The 23,406-nt window shown below is 35.1% G+C and overlaps 1 protein-coding gene across 2 annotated transcripts in view; it reads left to right on the top strand.

Annotated features, from left to right (window-relative positions):
* Positions 1 to 2,621: 2,621 nt before the first annotated feature.
* The window catches only part of LOC121418423, a 58,599-nt gene continuing 37,814 nt past the window's right edge, over positions 2,622 to 23,406 (top strand). Inside the window, exon 1 of one of the 2 annotated variants that reach the window (XM_041612276.1) lies at positions 2,622 to 2,680. Coding sequence is in view for 1 of the 2 variants with exons in the window: in XM_041612273.1 (XP_041468207.1) it covers positions 18,513 to 18,607 (95 nt within the window). In the remaining variant the exon portion in view is untranslated. Of the gene's footprint in view, positions 2,681 to 18,117; positions 18,608 to 23,406 lie in introns of those variants that run through there. The other variant, XM_041612273.1, reaches the window with a different exon arrangement.

The raw sequence follows: 23,406 nt of genomic DNA, 5'->3' as shown, positions 1-23,406 counted from the left end.
AAATAATTTAAAATGGGAATGGAAGTATTGCAAAAATAAAAGTAAACAATTTGATTATGTTACATTTTCCTTCTTTTGATGAGCGATAGATGCTATATAGAACCTGCTTGTAAGAATGAACGGTAGTATTTTTGTTGTCTCTGATTACAGTAATTCAGCACTTCTAATAATCGTCATGCCATTTTGGGTACACAGTATATATGAGAATGCATAATGATGTGTTTCATGCCCTGTTTAAAAAGGAAAAGTTCACTGCAGCTCTCCTCTCCGGAACATTTCTTGAAACTGTTATAAGCTACTAAAATCCTTGCATCTGATTGGCTCAGAACTGTTTGTGAAAATGACACCTTTAATTTGAAATTTTGAGTTATAAACAATTTTAATCTTATAGTCTGAAATCAGAAGTGAATATCACACAAAGTATAAACATGAATAATAAACACATTGAATGTAATTTCTTAGCGATCCAACCGTAAACTGACATATTGAAAGTCAATGTGTGTGTGTGTGTGTGTGTGTGGGGGGGTATATTCCAGTCAATACATACAGAACCACAGATATAAACTCCTTAAAGGTCAAGTCCACCTCAGAAAAATGTTGATTTGAATCAATAGAGAAAAATCAGACAAGCACAATGCTGAAAATTTCATCAAAATCGGATGTAAAATAAGAAAGTTATGACATTTCAAAGTTTCGCTTATTTTCAACAAAATAGTTATATGAACGAGCCAGTTACATCCAAATGAGGGAGTCGATGATGTCACTCACTCACTATTTCTTTTGTTTTAATTGTTTGAATTATACAATATTTCAATTTTTACGAATTTGACAATTAGGACATCCTTGCCTGAAGCACAAAATGTTAAAATAATGGAATTCCACGTGTTTAGGGAGGAATGAAACTTCATTTTACATGGCAATGACGAGAAAATCAAAATATTTCATATAATAAAATACAAAAGAAATAGTGAGTGAGTGATGTCATCAACTCTCTCATTTGGATGTAACTGACTCGTTCATATAACTATTTTGTTGAAAATAAGCGAAACTTTAAATGCCATAACTTTCTTATTTTACATCCGATTTTGATGAAATTTTCAGTGTTGTGCTTGTTGAATTTTTCTCTTTTTATTCAAATCAAGTTTTTGTTGGGGTGGACTTGTCCTTTAAACTATATCAAGAATAGGCCTACCATGAATAAAATACTGAAACACGCATACTATCTACTCAGATATGAAAAAAATACTGGTACCATGAACATATAAGATTTTCTGATTTTTATCAGTTTCGACAAGCTATAAAATACACCACACACCTCGCATCCTGTATTTAATTTTTTATTTATTTACTATTTTATTTGTTTATTTATCTATCTATCTTTCTATCTACGTATCTATTCAATTGTTTATGTATTTATTTTGTTTATTTGTTTATTTTATATATATATATATATTTTTTTTTTGGGGGGGTTACCCCTTTGTACAGCAGTATACATGAAGTACAGTGCCCTCGGCCCAGGGGCACCCCCCACAAGCCAAAATGCATGATATCAAAGGATGATTCACTGTTTTATAAAGAGAGAAAAAAATAACACTAGAAATTGATTTCAGATCAAGATTCAAGAATGATGTATTGAACTGAGTAAAAAAGAAAGAAAAAGAAAATGAAAGAGCTTTTTTTTTAAAGGAGGGGGCAAACTTTTGATATTGTATTTCACCTTATTTTGACTGAGTCTTTAACAAAAGTCTCAATTCACATGGGATGTTGACTTGATACTTGCAGCATCAGGTCCAGCATTTAAGGTTTCAAGAGATGTTTACTGGAATGTGAATTTTGCGGGAAGAGAGAGAGGAGGAGAACAAAAAGTACAAGTGGGGTGCAACATTCAAGAAACTACAAAACACCCATTTTTTATCCTCCCCCATCAACGCAGCATATTTGTGCCTTCTAGGGATTTATTTCCAGCGCTAACTGTATCGGTAAATCACACATAATATGTGCTATAGCCCTGTAGGTTTCTGCGCCTCCTATACGTTCATGTGCAAAGTTCAGTGGATATTATCTGACAGAGAGGATAAACACTGAATTATGATACATTCCCATGGAAACCATATTGCAGAATATGTTTATGTAGATCAGAGTTTTCCATGGTATATTGGATGGGAGATGTCAGCGCAACTAAGCTCTTTTTCTGGGTTGACTGAAAAGTGGTGTTCTGCACTGAGTTGTGATTAGTTTTGCAGCTTGAGAATGTAAACAAATTTCTTACGAATGCAGAATTTTTATTTTATGTTTTTTGAAAGTCTGAGGTGTGTACTTGATCTGATTGATCATCATCATCATCATTATCATCATCATCAGCAGCAGCATCACCACCACCACCACCACCATCACCATCATCATTATCATCATCATTAATACTGTTATCATCATCATCATCATTATCATCATCATCATTATCATCATCATTCATCATTGTTACTGTTATTATCATCATCAACAACAACCTATTTGTTATCAGTAGCATCATCTTTGTAATAAATTTCTTTAAATAATTATTTTATATGATAGTAAATTAAACAATTGTTTTTTTTTTCAACTGCAGGCCAAGACTGGCAACAAATACACCAACAACATCAAATTCAACAGCAGATGGATGGCCTAATTCCATTAATACAAGGTATATTTTCATTTGTTTTCTTTTTATTTGCAGCCAAAGGCTTAAAGGGATGTCCGGGCTTAAAATATTTATACATACAGTAGAATTCACTGAGCAAAATGCCGAAAATTTCATCAAAATCGGATAACAAATAGCCATATTTTGTGAAAACAGTCGTCATGAATATTCATTAGGTTGGCTGATGATGTCACATCACCACTTTCCGTTTTCTTATGTTATTACATAAAATCATATTTTTTCATTATTACATACTTGTGTGAATAATTTGGTCTCCCTTATAATGAAATGTATTGCAGCAATGAATATCTAATGCACTAAATCAGTTGTCAATCCAATTTTTTAGTTCTTGGAGGAAAAAAATTGAATAAACCTAATTTTATATAATAAAATACAAAATATGACTGTTTTCACAAAATATTGCTTAACTTTAAAACTCAATAACTTTATTTGTTATCCGATTTTGATGAAATTTTCAGCATTTTGCTCAGTGAATTCTACTCGATTTATTAAGCTATAAATAATTTCAGCCTGGACCATCCCTTTAAAGATGAATTATTACACATGGAAGTATCATTAGGTAGCAGTTCTGACTCTTGCCTTGTAATCAGAGGGTATGTCGGTGTTCGAATCCCACCATGGCCTAGCATCCTTTGGCAAGGCATCAATCCACACTTTGCCACTCTCCACCCAGGTGCTGAATGGTACCTGGTAGGATACGAATGCCTATATTTGTATCCCTAGCAAGTATGAGTTTGAAAACTTTTGTTAGAATGCTCGCCAGGGAGTGGAGAAAGCACATAAATTGTGTGCTAACAAGCCAGGATCCATTGACCAGGTGGGATGATAATATCTGTAAAGTGCTTATTGACGTTTCGATGTAGAGCTGTATAGAAGTAGAATGTCATTTCACTATTTTCATTGCTCTACACTAACCTTTTTCTACTTGTCCAACATGTTGGACCAGTAGATAACCAGATTTTCCATTTTTTACTGGTCCAAACCTAAAATTTACTGGTCCCACAATCTTAAGAAAAACATATAAAAGACTTGAGTTTATTTTGCTGTCTTTTATTGCTTTTATTGCCCCCCCCCAAAAAAAAAAACCCACCAATATACAAACACTACACACACAACAAAAAAAAATTCTTGAGAGCCATTTTTTAAGATGCCAGAGCCTTTTTATAGTTTACAAGAAACAAGAAAATATAATTATTTGTATCAGTTTGATATATTTTTACTGGTCATGTCAGACCATTTAATGTATTTTCTGAAAAGTTACTGGGCCGACAGCATTTTTTACTGGTCTCCAGTGTCGCACACTGAGATAGAGATGTGGTTGTAATGATTTAGATCGAAAGGTACGACCTACACAGTAAAAATGCTTAATAATACAACCTGGTTTACCATATTTAAATTTAAAACAAAATGGTTAAGATATAACAGCCATGTTCAGTTTCTAAATTTATTGTTGAACACTGATGTTTGAATTTTTAAAAACATTGAGTTAACTTCTGTATAAAGAATTGATCACATCTTCATATCATAATCCAAGTTGTATATATTTATGCATTTATTCAAATTTTGTTTTTACTTTCTGTACTCAAGTGATGGTCAGTGTGATCGCAGAGGGACAATCCCACAAAAGTATGAAATAAAGATATACAGTAAGGGAATGGAGTTTGAGGAATTAGATGGTTATATGAAAGCATTTTAATTCAAAACTTCTTGTAACAGCTCCGCATAGTACAATGTTTGATTTAATGATAAAATTGCTATTGTGTGACAATAAAATAAATGACTGAAAGGAATGGAGGGTATAACTCTTCTAAACAGCTTTGATTTGTCTGAATCGTCAGAGCACTTGTCAGAGCGTTGATTCGGTGAATTATCACAGGAAAAATATCGGGATTGGAGCCGGCTGATGGAGTCATTTATGCAGTATTACAGACCAAACATTTATCATCCCATTTTGCCGTAATTAAATCATCCTTATCCCCCTAGTTATTGAATTAGTCCTCCTCTCTCCATGCCACCCCTCGCCAGTGCATTTATAGCCGCACACATTTAAATCCAAGCCCCGGCTTATTTCCGTCAACCTTCTAAATCGGACAGATGACAGCAAGTGTCATCCAAAATAATTCTCCTACCCTTCTCTGTACCTCGGCATTTGCTCCATGCCTTTTTACTCAAACATATGTTCAAATAGCATAAACAAACCAAGCTTATCAATGTAAAATGAGCAGTGTATTGGTTTACCCCTTTTGTTGAAGGACGTAGGCCTACATGTAAAATGTAATTTCATAACTCATTGAAAATAAATTTGCAGTTCAGTATGTATGTGTAAATTGGAATGGGTTAAACCTCTGAACCTAGATGAGAAATTGATTTATTTACTTGGGACTATCTGAATGACACAAATTGGTTTGTTTAATACTTAAAATTTATGTATAATTAATTCATGTAAGCCATATTATTAGGGGTTGTTTTTAAGATATATTCTCATACTCTAAAGAAATATTTTTGAAACGTTTTGAAATGTGTCTACATTAAAAATGTTTCATTTTCAGACGTATTTAACAAATTACCTTCCGAATTGTTTACGACTGAATCACCCATAGCCTAAAGCCAATACAAATTCACATGAAACAAAACACCTGTAAATGTTAAAGCCTTGTTGTCATCTAGTAGGGGGGGGGAATTTCCCATCGAAGCAGCAAATGAAAAGAGGTGGTTTCAAACCGCCTCGATCACAAGAATCCCCGTTAAATTACGAGAACTTTTTAAGGCTAAAAAATACCCGTTAATTATTCCTGCATTCACACCGCCCCAAAACACATCCTTCGGGGTAAGTTCCCGAAGTTACGAGCATGCGCAGTATGGTCTGATAAGCAGGCAAGGCGCGAGATTCAAAATCACTAGCCCAGCAGCCACCCACGCCGCCGCGCCCAACGACACGCTGGGCTAAAAGTTTCCGTAATTTGCTTTCACATCGCCAAAATACCTGCGACCTTGGAAAAATCCCCACGAAAGTTCTCGTAATTTCGCCAAGTACCTACTATTTAGCGGGTATTTTCTTTCGGGGAAATTACGCGTAGTTTGCTTTCACATTACCAATCAGAGTGTACCTGGAACTGGCACTGGCGAACTGGAACTGGCGAACTTTGAGACTATGAAAATAAATTTGCAGTTCAGTATGTACCTGTAGGTAAATTGTAATGAGTAAAACTTCTGAACCTAGATGAGAAATTGATTTATTTACTTGGGACTATCTGAATGACACAAATTGGTTTGTTTATTACTTAAAATTTATGTATAATTAATTCATGTAAGCCATATTATTAGGGGTTGTTTTTAAGATATATTCTCATACTCTGAAGAAATATTTTTGAAATGTTTTGAAATGTGTCTACATTAAAAATGTTTCATTTTCAGACGTATTTAACAAATTACCTTCCGAATTGTTTACGACTGAATCACCCATAGCCTAAAGCCAATACAAATCCACATGAAACAAAACACCTGTAAATGTTAAAGCCTTGTTGTCATCTAGCATTGGAGGGGGGGGGGGGGGAAATTTCCCATCGAGGCAGCAAATGAAATAGATGGATATGTGTGTAATGCATTGATTGAAGTAAGTCATAAATGAGTAATTAAGGTAGACAGCATTGTGTTGAAATGATGATATCATAGCGTTGTTCGTCAGGTGGTTTGGGCTTATTGCAAGGCCACTCCTACCTGTACAATGGATTTGGAGTGTAATCCTTTTATTAACGCTGGGCTAGAAGCCAAACACCACCGTGTTACCATGGAATTGTCTTTTATTTCCCTCGCCTCTCGTCGTCACTCGCGCTTTCGACTTTTGATTCTGACCTTTTACCCCTTTCATAGTCATACTTCATAGAATGTAGGAATTGAAAGGAGAGATTGGGGCTATTTTGAACTCATTTTAGGCTTGGGTTTTTGGCCAAGGCTTTTTTTGTTTGTTTGTTTGGGAAGTGTTAGTCATGATTACACTATGTAAATAAATGAAAAACATTTTGTTTAGATTATTTATTATTGAATATATTTTTTTACTTCAAACTTTGAAACTAACAACTTACATATTAATTGAACTTTCAAGTTGTCCTTAGACTTATAGAGTGGATATTACCCATAATCTATGGAATTTAGGAATTCTTAAATTTAAGTATTTTCTCACATTGATTTTCTGTGGAATGTACATTATTGTGCCTTGTGGATTGATGAAAGAGTCTGACAACACATCCAATGTCATTCTACACTTAAAGGCATATGCTAACTTTGTAGACATGTAATTTAAAAAATATCAAAGGAGAGATGATATATGTACACGAATGCCTTTCTGTCAATCTAAAAACTCTAAAACAACAACAAAATCGAAAGAAATCTTTTTGATATACATTATAATTGATGGTTTTGTGTAATTTCTATCGTGCTGATAATAATAGAACACATAAGTGTATGGATGAAATTAAGATGGTATTTCCGGTCACTTTATATTTCACTTTTTTGAAGCACTTAATGATTTTCAGACACATTTTTTTCTGGGCTTCATTTTTGTAACATATCACAGCTGCAGGTGACAAGTGGGACCTCGCAGCTCAGATTTTTTAAAAAGTCAAATCAATGTTAGCAAATACCTTTAAATGTAGATTGTAATATCACTTGAGATTTAAGAAAATTGGTACAGTTTGATGAATTAAACCCAAATTAAAGGGAAGTTTATCCTTACAATAAGTTAGTTTTAATAAAAGCAGAAAAAATTAGGAGAAAGTATTGGCAAAGGCATTATGAAATATTATCGAAGAAAAAGAGTGATAAATTATTAAAGTTATAATTTCTTAAAGTTTTAAATTTGTGATGTCATATGTGAACAGCTTCTTTATCTTTTATATAATATGTAAATGCATGCCATTACATTTTTAAAAATAGAACATTATGAAGGCTGTATGAAATGTCTTTGATGATGTACCCCTACTCCCTAATACAAATAAAATCACTTTCAGATTCGGCCTATTGAGAAAATGGCATTTTAGTGAATTTATAATACACAACATAGACCCAATGGAGGAGCTACTCGTCTTTGATATAAGAAATCAAAACTTTTTTTTACATTCATCAAACCTTCAATATTTTTCTCTATTTTGTACTTCTGCTTTCATTCTTATTGTCATGGTGAACTTTCACTTTAAGAATTAAGGATCTGAAGATTTCTCTGAAATTTTTCCGGATAAGACTTAATCCTATCCTTTTTACATAGTAAACGTGGAAAGGAAGCATATCTTCTCCTGAATAAAAGGATGAAATAAATTTCTCAGTTGCGAGTTTACTTCTCCAAAATAGGATGTGTCTTTGCTTTATCAGCATGTAATTAACGTATTGAATGGCTCAGTTATCCAGGTCAATAAGTGATTAAAAAAACTTGGTCACCATATGCCGCGTAGTCTGATTGAGTTTCTCCAAATCAATTTCTTCATTTGTCAAGAATTGAGTGACCTAAGAATGACCCTTTATCAAGAGACACGCCCACTTGCCCCCATGTACACCCACACTGTGGTTGGTAGTTTAATAACAGACCTGGGTTAAGTACACTGTAAAAACTGTGGTGTTAAAACTGACACCAGTTGGTGTTAATAGAGGACCACACCCTGAGGTGTTAAAATTACACCCTAGAGATTAAACATAACACCAAAGAGCGAAATGTAACAACAAAAGGTGTTGTAATAACACCTTTATGTGTAAAACTAACACCACCAATTCAACACCAGTGTAAAATAACTGGTGTGGTCCTCTATTTACACCGGTTAACACCACAGTTTTTGCTGTGTAACATAAAGCTGAGCAGATGATCATGGGGCTTATGTTTACGATTGATTATTCGCAATAATTGAGGCAATCAATCGTGTAAATCAGCCCCACAGTCAATCGCTAAGAGTATGTTACATTGCCATTTGTGAAGTGCCAAACATGGTTTGTTGAAAGTCGCTGAAGAAGTCTGAATTTCAGACTAAAACAAATCAATTAGGACTGTGCACTTTAAGCTCTAGCAAGGTTTTAGTCAATGGGCAGCATTTGGCACCCAAGACAGACAGGTCTATTTAAAGTTACTCCCATAAAGTTGTATTAGGGTCTGTGCATGCAGACTAAGAAATAGATACAGAGTCATCATTACACATTGTTTGGTTTAAATCTCTTTTTATTTGGTGATAACATAGTACATGTGCATGTGCATTTATCTTTTGATTGGTGTTTACTCAATGAAACCATTTTAATCTTGTTGCGCCCAATGAAGTACCTAACTCTGCCCATTAACATGAATCTATGTACCCCATTCACTGCTTTGTGTGTACAAACTGGGTATGAACTAATTCTTTTAATGATAGGTCTAGGACCAGAATAGTCCAGACTATTGGAGTTCTGCTATTTGGAATACTAGGTCCACACTAAAGATGCACATGACCTCATCTCAGAATAAATTAATTGAATTTTGTAGTAATGCAGACCCAGTATTCAAAGATCACTTGTTTCCCGCGGGCTGCAGCATTAACACTTTGTACAATCGATCTGAATGAACACCAAATTTTGTGCGCTGTATCACCAGCAGTCACCTTGCCGATAATCTAAAGTAATTCCTTGCAGCACTCGTAGAAAAGTAGTGTTGACTATCTTGGAAATAATTAGACCCCTTATCAATTTTTGTTGCCTTTTCCACAATGTTAGATGCCATTTATAGCATGAAGGGGGGGGGGGGGGGCCACCGAGTGAAATCAGTGGACCCTAGACAGATATTTGTATGACACGACCCCTTCTATATATTTTACGATGGGGGCCGGGGGGGGGGGTGCTTCCATACTGATGGTGACCTTTGATCTCTTTCTTTTATTTATGTCAGAATTTCTTACATTCTGTTTTGATTTAAACATTCATTCTACGAGTGGAAAATTTTAAAATTTTCAGATTCAATTTTATTTCAAGCATTTTTGGTTATTGGTTTTTATTCTGGTACTGGCAATGGTAGGGACCTTTGACCTGTTTTCTGCTTGTCAATTTTTTTTGTCTCTCCTTAAAATGTTTCAAGGTATGCCATTCTCATAGACAGTTTAGACACTGTTCTAATAATATTTTCTAAATCAAGTATTACTGGAAACCAGTTTGGAAGATCGCTTTGCTAGTGTTCCCATTTGATCGCCCGAAAGAGGTCTTCGAAACCACTTCACGTAAAGTGGTCTTGTTGCTATGGGAACACTCTCAGCGGGGTGACATGTTTTGCGCAAAATTTGAAACTGCAGCATAGGCATTCCACAAGTAGTGTGTAGAGCAGCACGCTCAAAATGTGCAAAGATCACTTCCCGAAAACGGTTGTGTCCCCACTTAAACCAGTTTAAAGAGACAAAGTGATCTTCAAAACTACATTGTGAGGGGGTTTTCTGAACCGCTTTGGCTTCGTCTGTTCTCATTGCATGTTGAACTAGTTTCCACTAAACTAGTTGTAGGATGGTAGTGAGAACGGTGATATAGCTGAAAAATAGGTCCATATCATATGTATTATAAATTATGTAAAAACAAATTATTTTCTGAATGTTTTAATTTGAACTTTCAGTGTAAAAAACAACAGCAAACAACATGCATCACACAGTATGTCTGCATCATACATAAAGTTTTATTGACATTCTGGATCGTTTTATTGAGATAATGAAGCTGTTGACAGTTGTCTCACAAAATTAATTTTATGAGAAACATTTATTTACACATGGGTGTTTGTGATTGGGCATAAATGTATGAAATGTTTTATGGATCGCGTGTTTATGAGTGGTTACAAAATCGTTAAATTTTTATTTTTTTTGTATGGTTATTTTACATTTGTGAACATTATCACAGCTGTTTTCTATTGTTCTTTTTTATTTTTAATGGCCTACAGGTGGATCCATATCTTTTATTGCTTTTCGGTTTTTATTTCTGTCAGAGAGAGAGAGAATGAGGGGGGGGGTGGTGTTATCTACGTTATTAAATTGTTACGTTTTTAGTAGATTCTATTGTGTATGATTAGAAAGAAATTTACTTAAACATACTTATGACTTTATGCTTTAAGACCAACTAAAAAAATGAGAATACCTGGCATTCTCTGATTGGGAAATGAACCCTAATTCTACCATGAGCTTGAAATACCAGAGGCCTTATTCTGCAAATTGTCTTCACACAGATTTTCTTGTATCTTCAGAGTTACAATAAAATTTTTCTTCGAAAAATTCCTTTATATTTTCTTCTAACTTTTTATGTAATTTTTTTTAAAGCACGCATTATGTCATTGCTAAAATATGCATAAAGCTAAATAAAAAACAATGCATAAATTTCTCTGTGCATAAGATAACATATTTTGATAAAAAGTATTCTGAAAATTCTCTTATCTTATTTTATGTTAACTTCCTCAGAAATTACAACAAAATTTACAAGAGTTAGATGGCTATTCTAACCTAATGTTGCATGCAATATGTTCTCAGTCGAAATTAATTTATTAATTCTATTTAGTTCATCTAATCATATATAATAGTTATTTTGGGTGAAAAAAGAAAAATTGACTCTTTCAGAAACAAAATATGGGAAGCCGTTAAGAGAGAAAAAATTCTGAATACCAATTTGAGATGCTATTAAATTATCTTGTTGAGATAGTATAAAAGTTACAAGAAAAGATAAGAGAATTTTCAGAATACTTCCCCAGGTACTTTTGCCACTGTGAAAGCAAAATACATGTAATACTCCCAAAAGAAAATACCTAGTATTAGAATGTACCTGTCAACTTTACGCAGGATTTTTGTTAAGGTTGTGGATATCCTTGTAGTGTGGAGCAAATATTACAAGAACTCTCCCACCCCAGCGTGTACGCTGGCTGGGCACGGAAGACGCACCGGGTGCAGTGGTAACTAGCTTGTCTGGCTAGCGATTTTTAATCACGCACCTTGTTTGGTCTGCAGGTACAGACTAGTACAGACTCATATTTGACACTTTAATAATCCGCTTTTATATAGCGCTTAATTCATCGGAACGACGTGTCTAAGCGCTTTACAGATATATTATTACCCCGGTCATCGGATTCAATCAGTCATTTCCGCACACAATGTGTGCACATCCTCCACTCCCTGGGGAGTATTCCAGTCAGTCGCCTGTGTGGCGCACACAGTACTGGATAAGCTACAATGACTTTCACATCCTACCGGGTACCCATTTAGCACCTGGGTAGAGAGTGGCCAAGTGTGAATTAACGCCTTGCCAAAGGACGCCAGACCATGGTGGGATTCGAACACACGACCCTTTGTTTACAAGGCGAGAGTCAGAACCACTACACCACGGCTCCTCCACACTTTAACCAATTATACCTTGTCTAGAGTAAAGACTAGATGCCAAACTCTCCTTGGTATTGGCAGCCACAGTACGTGATGAATCTAGTCTCACTGTGCGAATCGTGATACCCAAAGGTCTGTGCGTGCAGACTATGCCTCGTTTGCGGAGTACTCCGACCATAATGTGCACATTCATAACTTTGAGAACTTACCCTGTAAGGGTCTGATTTGGCTGAATATGAATCTTTTGATGAGGATATTCTGAGGACTTAACATGTTGACATAAATTTGTAGGCATTTTGATGATCAAGTCCATCTGAAAGCTCCTGCAAACAAATTTGGACGTGTTCCATAATTATGTTTCATGATCTTGCCTTTTTCCCCACACATATCATTGGTTATATAAAATTATGTAATCAGTTTGTCAAGCAGTAGGATGCGAATTTCGATTGAGGGACCTTTTTAAACCATTATTCGTTACTGGTGAATATCATTTTGAGGGTTAAGTAGATAGTGTGATTCATTCTGTGTCATTTAGGATCTTATCTGGTTTAGGCAAGAAAAATAATCTGGAACTTATGCAATATATTTAATATTTTGTCTTTAAAATAAAATATTCATAAATGAGATCATTTGATGTTCTATTTGTGATTCCTTGTCAATTTTTGTGAATTTCTGAAATAAGTGAATATATGTAACTTTCATTTCTGAATTGCACAAAGGAAAATGACCTGACCTTTCACCAAATGCGGTTTCACTGCACTTGTTACCCTCTCTATAGTCTGCAGGCTCAGACCCTGATTGAAACTTTGATCAACAAGTGGGTCTTCACACAAGACTAACACGTTAAACTTGCTGTGAGGCCTTCAGTACACATCATTGTAGGCTGCATATTCAGACCACTTAGACTTGAGTTATTGGGTTTGCACAGCAGACCACCCTCTCTGTATGGGTTATTGGGATGTCGGTATAACCTGTTCAAGTCAAAGTCATAACCCAGGGCTTCCAAAATGATATTGAATACATGTAGAGGAACATTGACATTTTTTTTGTCTCTCATTTACTTATCTTTCATTGTTTGTGATATTAAAAGAAAAACTTCACATTACTTACCATTTTTTCTGTTTTCCTAGAGTCAAGCTAAACACCAGTTCACAACAAACTTTATTTTTTACAGTTATAAAAAAAATCCATATGTAAAATGGAAATTTCATTTCATTTATTTCATTTTCAACAAATATAAATCAAATAAATACAATCATAACAAGTTAACATCATAAAAAAATAAACCAATGTCATTAAATCAACTTGAAAAAGACATGTTATAAGAAAGATACATATAAATTGATCATGTGTGAAGTTGATTAAAATAATACAAATTTGGGATGGTAATATGTAGGACTATTAATAAGCATTCATTATCTTCTACATTTCATTCTCAGCTGGCTTTATTAAACTACTCTGTATCATTATATATTATTTGAAAAAAAAAAAACATGAGCTTCCTTGCTCAGACCATTATCTCCAATCTGCAATAAATTTTAAATTACTTTGAAATGAATTATTTTCCATCTCTTGAGGCTGAAGAAAAGATGTGAAAATGACTGATATTGCAAAGGAAGGTATTGGGGCACATCATAAAAAAGGGAATTGAATGACGATTTGGATTGGATAAATGTGTAATAGGGATCTCATTGGGAGATGAATACTGCTTCCATTGATTCAGGTGTTGCGAAAGACGGATTACACCCCATAATGTTCTCGCTGAAGTATTTATATGCCGTTTCATAACAAAGAATAAAAAGCAACACGGTGATAATGGATTAGCAGTCAGTTATCTCACAGATAGACACAGCAATCAATAGATTTTTCCCTCTATTCAAACCTTTCATTATTCCATGGGCCACTCCCCCTTGGAAGCCGCTTCTTAAAGGGATACCTCACACTCTTTAAGATAAATTTATAAAAGATAAGATAAAATTTTGGGTGAAACACTGACTCTTTCCTTTTTTTACTGAAGTAATTTTGAAGAAAGGACAAGTTATCAGCATATTCCGACTGTTCCATTGATGGAACTAACAGATCTCAGTTGAAAAATAGTATGAGAAATCAAAGTAAACTGATAAGAACGTCATGTTTATTCTCAATATGTGGTAATATGTGACAAAGAAAGGACATGTTATTAGATTGCTAAATCTCTTCAAAGCAATGTTGAATTGCATTAAGAACAAAAAATACTTTCAGACATTTAATAGTTAAAGTGAAATTTGGAGTGATTGCTAAGACCCTTTAAGGTAAATTCAGAATGACCAGTGTCCTGGACTAAGGTCAGATCCCCAGGGTAGCTGTCCAGTCAGGCTGGACAGGGGTGCTTTTCAGTATCCCTGATTGCTCCCGTTCCCATTTTTAGATCTCTGTGAAGATTTATGAATAGATTTTATCCTATGGAGAAATATATTTTTTAACTTTAAAGAATGATTGTTTTGGTAAGTTTTTTTTTATCTTTAAAGGAAAATAGGATTTCAGGATTGAAAATAGGATTTTTTCACAATTAAGCCAGGTAAGCAGCTCTTAAGGATGCAGTCCTGTTCATTGGAACCAGCAAACTCACTTTCTGCAATTTTTACAGTGCTTGAAAGACATGCTGTCACAGTCATAAAGACATGATTCCCGACCCTGTCCCAACTCTACTGAAGTTGCGGAAACAGTGTGTAAAGTGAGCTGTACAAGCACCACAGACATAGTTATTTGTCACCTCAGAATGGCAGAAAGTTCTTTACATTGTTGAGCGAATATAATGCTTAATTTACAGGTTTTTATGATGAGACAACAATCCTGTGAGACAGGTCACAGAAAATCATTGCCCTTAGAATTTTAATACAAATATACTGTATGTAGGCCTATAGAATTGGATCTTGCAATTTCTTTTATCATTTGATCTTGTTTTTCTCCCTCTTTTTATTTATAAAAATTATTACCCCCTTCATCCCACGGTAATGAATATAGATTTCTATTTTTTTCTTTAGAATGATGCACTAGTCAATACAGTTAAAGTACTTGTAACAAGACAATTAAATGAAAAATAAAAACCAACAGAGATATAACCAAAAACAATGGAATGGATTGTCATATAGCAAAAACAGGACTCCTCCTTCTGAGAATGTAGGCCTACCTCTGTAACAAAAAAAATTGATTTTTTTTTACTTCCTGTGAAATGTCCTAATATAGACAATTTCAAAGTAATCTACTTCTCAATGATACTAGAATACATGTCAACAAATGCACCTAAAACAGGGCTTCTTTCATATCAATATGCATGATGTAACTTAGTCTGATCTAGTTTGTCGTTATCAAAGTAGATCACCTAGTTTTGGGGGGTGAAGAGAGGCTCAGACAGATAGGTGTTTGTTTTGAGGTATATCTGATTGGTCTGGCTATTGATTCTGGGGATAACACCCCCTATACTCACCCATTCAGATCCGACTATTGTCAAAAGCTTCTTTCGGTAACTTTCCCTTTGTTGTCTCCTACATGAGTGGTCAGGTCAATAATAGTCTGCACACTAATTGTAGTTGAAATTGATACATGCGTGTGGGCCTGTGGGACTATTTTAGGTTTTTGATCATGTTCTTTGATCCGTTTCACATCAAGTACATTAGTTTTTACCTGCAGGATAACGTCATGATTATTGTGTCGATGATGAAGAGGAATAAAAGAGTAAGACAAACTTTACATGTAAATTCAGTTTAACTCCATGATATTGCAACCATGTCTTTGAAACAGACAATGACAAAGACTTCTGTAAAGACTCATGTGTTCACCTACAAGTTGGTTTTCTCTTCTCCACCCCCTCCCATGGTCCCTTCTCCCCCTCCCCCACTCACCCTAATCAGTCATCATCTTATTGTCTTTTATACCCACTCCCTGGTTTTATTACATCTCTTATATTTCATTTTTTTTTTGAAATTACATAATTTATCATCTAAACTTGGGCCAGACATACATGAATTTTTGCCTTCTGATTTCCCCTATTGGACAGTCAAGGCTTTTGGTTTTGTTTTTATATTTGCTCTATGTAATGAAAGTAAGAACATAGTTCAAATGTTTAAAAATACAACTGGAAATGCTGATATGATATAATATGAATACATAAATGAAGTGTGGATGGGTACATGGAACTCTATATGCAGAGCCATTTTAAGAAGTTGAAAGCTTGGAAGATTGCATATCCTGTAATTTTCCCCTTTTTCCACTGTGAATAACAAAAATAATTGCATTAAAAATTGTGTAAAAAAGATTGCAACTCATCTTCATGCACATGTGCGATCATGTATGTTACACTTCGTTTCATTCTTGAATTTTTACGTGATTTTTCAGTTTTCCAAATCACAGCGAAAGGTTGTATCACTATCGTTTCATTGAGATGATAATATTAGTTTATAATTTTGATATTTTTAGTAATTGTATTTAATAGATGGAGATAAAGACTTATAATAAAGATACAAATAATTTTCTTGCTACTACTTTTATTGCTGCTGCGGTTCAGCGTTTGTGATTGTCATATCCTGTAGAGGCCGTATGATAATTTTTGTGATCAAGGAATTTCTTGTAATACCACTTGAAATATTTATTCCAGCACTCCTTAACTTGAAACCTTTCTGGTTTCCATTTTCCAAGATACTCAATGAATTTGTCTTATTTCTCACTGATTTGGTCTTCATTGACAACATCTTCTTTCTCTTTTTTGTTTGTGTGTGTGCTTAGTTATCTTGTGTAGTTCTCTGTGTAAATCATTTCTACTGAACCATAAAGACATTTATGAACAAAACAAGCAGAAAAAATATCTCTCTCCTACGAACTATGTTGTAAATACGATACCTTACAAAAGGTTTGATAACTGAGCATGTGCAGTTGTAACGTAGTCTTCCTGGACTGTCTTACCGGTCTCTTCTTCATAGGGTTGCACAGCTTTTATCCAAACAGGGGGCAGATGGCTCAAAGGCTTGGGTGTCTTCTCGGTGCTGAACAGCTAGGGGGCGAGAAGGAGGTGAGAGGGGATAAAGAGAGTATTTAGATTAGTTACATATGTCGTGACACCTCTTCGCTCCTCTAAACACATCGATTATCTGTGCGGAATGTGTACCAAGAATATCCAGCCGTACTTCCATGAATATAGACGGACATAGATTTTGGAAACTTTATCCGCATGATCTTTTGCGCTTCTGTGACCTGAAAATGGCGTATACTGTAGGGCCTACAAGATTGGACAGTAACTTTGTTACATCCTTGTTTATTTTATTAAAATATGTTTATTCAGAATTTTAAATTAGGACAAAAGTGGTGACAGCATGGATGTAGGAAGGTTAATACTTTTATCTCCTTCATGCAGAATTACATTTTTTAAGGGAAGATATAGACTATTCTTTTCATACTTTGTGATTGCTTATTTCCTTATTGCACCAGATAATTAGAATTAATTTGTAAGATGTTTTTGAAGAACTATAGCTATTTCTAAGCTTCACTGGCATACAAAGATGAAAGAAAAACAGTAAAAGGCCATAGTTTGAAAAATTCACATGTATGTAAAAGTTTAATGGAAACCAGACATGGATAATGGCAGTAATGTTAACTGCGTTCATATCACCATAAGTTAGGCAAAAGAATTTAACCGTTCCTAAGAAAAACAAATAAAGGACATTTTGAGACAGTACACGCGGTTCCAGTGCAAGTAGCTAAGTTCCAGAGTAAGGTGGACACTCCAAGGGCTACCAAACTCTGTTGTTACTGGGTGCTATTCAAATGTACCCACTAATGCACAACTAACTCCTTAACCTACAAAGAAACTAAATCAATATGGCTTATTAGGAAAGGAGATTTATGCTCCATCCGAAACATACCAATTGAATTAGACCCGACACCCCCCTCCCCCTTTCCCCTCTCTCTCTTCTTCGTTTGACTGCTTGTATCCTGTTTGGAGTCTTTGGACACTGATTTCATCTTATGGCTGATTGTCATTGTTTACCCTTTTTGCCCTAAAGTAGGTCACTTTTTTGTTTGTTGTATGAATTGGTCACTCATGGTCAAGCCCTACAGAGCAGGTGATAGGTTGGTTTATCGATGAGTTGCACTTGTTTGCTTCCTTTCAATCATGCTGGTCCATGTTTCAATGGACAGTTATAAGTTCATATCACACATTCATGGGATCCACTTAGCCATCGTCGCCTGCCACGAACTTTGAGTACGAACCCGACAGTTGCCTGGAATGATACATTGATGAGATATATCTGATAGTGGTATTATTTGTGTGAGTTGGCACAGTGCACTCACGATTTTTGTTCCAATTTGGGAATGGCTGAATCGAGGTGATCTACATAACATGATTTCTATACGACTGGGCTGCTGCTGTGGTATCACCATTTGGAGCTCAGTACGCAAGGAATTTTGTTGAGCAAGTGAGAACTGATGTTGATGCATTCTACATGCCTTCGTACAAGGTATACAAAGGGAACCATGGGACGAGCAGGACCCATGGTGCCTTGCAGTCGGACCAGGACATTCCTTCCTTCAGTCAGATGTATGTATGAATTCTTCATCCATCCTACACAAAGCAAAATCATATTCAACTTTTTTTTTATCATGTAGTTGGAGAGTTTTAAGCATTCCATATTTCGATCATGTTATGTATTTCCACCATATCAGAAAAATGAATACAGTTTCACATCTCAGAATCATGAATAATACGATCCTACTTCCTTTTAACAATTCAATATCAGAGTAATTGAAAGATTTTAGATATAATGATGTAACTTAGAGCTGTGCTGTGCATTGTAATAAGAGGTATAAAAATCAGAGAAGTTTATAAGAAACACAGGCTGAGAGTTAAAATTTGATGGAAAACGAATGAGGAGTAAAATGTCGAGAATTATGAATATTTCAAGTTTTATTTTAAGGCCTATGTGATGCTTGACTATCTCCCCCTGCACTGGTCATTGACATTCTCATGATGAATTAATATATGCGCATAATTCTTCTTGGTTGAAGCATGGTCTGCGCAGCCTCCGGCAGACTGGGAGTGAGTTAAATAACAAACCGTAAAGTGATGAGTTCTCCTAGTGCCTAATAGCCAAGAGGGCAGCTTTACCGAACTTTTTTTTTTGGCAAGAAATTGAAAAGTGTAATTTAAGGAGCAGTAAGAAGGAAAGAAGGGGTTGTAGAAATTATCTGTCTGAGTAATGGTAGTTGCAAGTTGAAGGAGAAGGGTCAAGGATGGCCGTGACGTTCCGCCCCCTCGGGGCCCTCTTTTTATCACCACCTTCTTCGCTTTCCCTTCCTTTAGTTTAAATCGTATTATTGCCGCTCTGTGCCTTGCATGTATGCATGGGGAGATGTAATGTGGGCATCAATGCATTTATTATTTTGAGGTTATCATTGTTCTGCTGTCTATTAATGTGTTAGGCCTCCATTTGCGCTGATCATATGTTCATAAATTTAGGTTGTTGACTTTTGTTCTTATTGAATACATGTTTTAAAATCTTATGTGCGGGTTAGTTTAAACCAAAACCAAAAATACCATTTTGATGGAGCGATAATGCTCACATGAAAGAGAGAGTTTCTTCACTTTTGTTTTTATTGCCTTATATGTTACCTTAAGTATGCATTTTGGTAATAAATTTGCATCAACATGTATAATATTACTTTTATTCAGTCATTTTGTTCTTTTGCCCATGTTTGAAACGAAGTCTGGTGTAAGGAGACTACACTTGCAGAGGTTATGCAACATCCATGAAAAGGGAGACTACCCCCTACTGTGCATAGGAGCATATGCTCATTATTGTTTTACTTGTAGACATATCTGTCTAGACGGTGAATCAGTAGACACAACATCATATTCCTGGAAACAATAATATTCAGCTGATGCTGGGTACAGAGAAAGAGTCGAGTATAATCAGGGAGCTACTATAGTAGCTATTATAGTCGGATAGTATAATCAAGGAGCTTCAAACAGCATCAGGGATTGGGGAGTATACTCCAGGCCCGCCCCCCCCCCTCCCCTCTTACAGAGAGTTCCGATTGATCCAATCAACCTAAACTCTATGAAAAGAAAATCCAACAATGTTGTATTCTTTCCTCCAGGAAATTTCAAGAAAACAATGAATGTATGATTGTTCATCATATCTTGAAAATATTTTAAACAAACATGCATTTTTAGATTTTTTTTACATTGCTGGCTTTCCATAGTTGTTGGTGATCTGCTCAATGGTAACTCGGTGGAAGAAGGGACTCTAGTATTAGAGCAGGCCAAAATGGTTAATGCTACACAGCAGCTTATATTGAGATAGGCCCCTATATTCTAACCACTGAGCAGGCCTACAGCTTTGGAGGTAGTGAACCTCTCTATTCTTGTTACCATGGCAACGTAAGGTCATGCCATCATAATTTGGTACTTTTCATTGGTCCATGGAAAGCCGAATTTCAATGAAACTTTCTCCCTGTCCTGTATGTAGAGGTAGACTGACTCAAAGTTGGTTGGATGACAATTTGTCCCTTTCTCCATTCAATGTGTGATACATCCTTGAAGGCCCAATTCCAAGTTCCAATTGAATTCCAAATTCCAATTAAAAGTCTCAACTAATAAAATTTTTCAGTTAGATTATTTTTTGCATCACCAAAGTTTGATTCTGGCTTGTTTTTATGGTTATTACTTTATTTGTGCGTGTGTGTGTGTGTGTGATGTGTGCCACAGTTGATACTACCAGCTCTAGATTAAAAAAAAAACTTGTATAAGATGAAAGTGTAATAAAATTACAAATACTTCTCCACATGTCTCTATGTTTAAAGGCACCTGTAATAAGATACTCAAAACCGCTGGATTTTTTTGGAATTTGTATTACATTACATACTGTATATACATATTGTATTGCAGCATGATTATACATTTTTTGGTATTTGATATTATCAGTTATAAAAGCGACATATATCTCTCATGAATATTGTCAATCAAATGTTAAAATATAGTTGCTAATTATTTTGTCTTCAACTTGGACTGGGATAAAGAAGAGAAACATTGGATTGCTAAATTTTGGTTGACAATTAATACCACTTTTCTTCTACTCTGGTGTAATGGGGAGGGTTTCTTACTCTTATTATGATTTTGAAGCAGTTTTGTCGTCTGAAATTTGATTCGCTTCCTAAAATAGTATTGTGAGAGGTTATCGTGTAATTATAAAACCTGATATTGTTTACTAATTGAAACGTCACTGCTATCATCAACATTATTTCTCTTTTTGCAATCTTTATCATTGATTGCAAGTAGCATTATATCTTTGTCTTAAACTGTTTGGTTGCCTTATGTTCCATCCCAATATACAAAAAACACCAACATGCATGTGCATGTAGCGCTAAATTTTAGGCCTATTATTTTGTATAATGAAGCCTTAGGATAACACCTTTGTACAGTGAAAACTAAGAGAGGCAGAGGTAGCTCCACTATAATATGGTATCATAAGGAGATAGGAGATATATATATTACACAGCTAGCATATACGTCTGGAATAGCAATTAGCACGATCTTTCGGGATTAATTAATACTTTCTTTTAGTGCAGTAGAAGACAGATTTCCCAGTGGCAAGGGGAGCCAGGGATGTGTATTAACACCATAGCCAATTGACACTCGGTGAAGAAAAAAAAGGGGAAATTTTATATTATCGTATGCAATGATGTGTGGAAGTACCCATGCCTAACTGCTTTATCTAATAGGGGGGACGGAGGTGTGCAAATGTCATTATGACAAGATTAGGCATTTATGGGACTATCGTGGCTGAACTAATGCATCCCATCTTGTACTTTACTTGATACTCGACATAAGATCCAATATGCATATCAGAGTACATGATCTTAACTAAATTATCATAATAGGCATTTATGTAGCGCCATCTATCTAGAAATATTCTATTCCGAGGCGCGATGTTGTTATTATTACCCCGGCTTTAGCTCGAGCTGCCTTTCAGCTCATGCATTCAAGGAATTAATCCTACCGGGTACCCATTCACCTCACCTGGGTTGAGTGCAGCACAATGTGGATAAATGCTTGCTGAAGGAAATTATGCCATGGCTGGGATTCGAACCCTCTGTTTTAAAGTCAGAAGACTAATTCACTTGGCCACAATGCTCCCAATAACTAAACGATTGCTTGTTGTATAAAAGAATCACTTCCTCCACCTCTTTAAGTTATTATTAAATCTTGCTCAAAAACAATAATTCTGATAATAACAGAAAGGCATATGTGGGACAGTTTATTAATATTGCTTTGGAAAATACCCGACATCTGATGGAATTCCGTGCTTATTTTGCTCATTTCTCAGCAATTACGCATTTTCTTCCACAGTCACTTGGCACATATTTTTTTAATTCAAAGATACAAACACTTGGGTGTTAATTTTATTGGATTCTCTTCGAACTCATTTTGAGATCATTACCGCAACTGGTATTTATCTTAAATCTATATAAATAATCACAACTTGTAAAAATATTAGATGTGCAATATCATGGAGATGAAAATCTTAGAGCATAGGAATGGATTCAGAAAAAGGACTGGGAAAGTTAATTGTGTAAAAATTTGGGTAGAAATTATATTATATTTGGGGGGGAATGCTTGGAGCAATTATCCCCAAAATGCTCCCAAGAGTCCAAGAACATTTGAAATAGAGACACAGAAATTCCCATAGAGTCCAACTAATGCAAATTATAATACAATTAATGTAGGAACCCTTGGCTAATGAGCGTGAAAATATTAGCCTCAGAAAAAAAAGAATATTCTTTTTCTTCTGTATACTGATATAAAATTTGAGATGATGTAACAAATATTTCCACATTAAATCTTTTTATGTGGTTTAATTAAAACAATTGAATTGTGTGAAATATCATTCAGTTTAATGTAATATGATGTTAATGATCTTCGACATTCCGGGACATACATGTAGGCTACACTCCTTTGACCTAGATACACAGTAAAATCAATATCAATATTAGAACTACTACACCATCGCACACAAAACATATCAAATCAATAGTTGCATTCATCTTCATAAAAATTGATGTAATCATTGTTTTAGAAAAAGGGAAGAAGAGAAATCAATGAAATAGATTGTCACATATTGGGGTCAAATGTGTCCTAACCTATTTTATTCAATTTATGATTATTTTTATGTATGTGTAGGAGTGTTTGAAATGATTTCCTGTCTGATTGTAATTACTTGCTAATTAAATATGTATTTTCAGAACCTCATGATCTGTGAAGCTATGGAAAGTCCTTTTCTAGGTTGCTAAATGTCACGTCCGACCAGCAGTGTCTAGTCCAACCCAGCAAAAAGTTGA

Source organism: Lytechinus variegatus, chromosome 7, assembly GCF_018143015.1.
Source record: "Lytechinus variegatus isolate NC3 chromosome 7, Lvar_3.0, whole genome shotgun sequence".
NCBI lineage: Eukaryota > Metazoa > Echinodermata > Echinoidea > Temnopleuroida > Toxopneustidae > Lytechinus > Lytechinus variegatus.
This window is presented reverse-complemented; position numbering and strand designations above follow the sequence as displayed.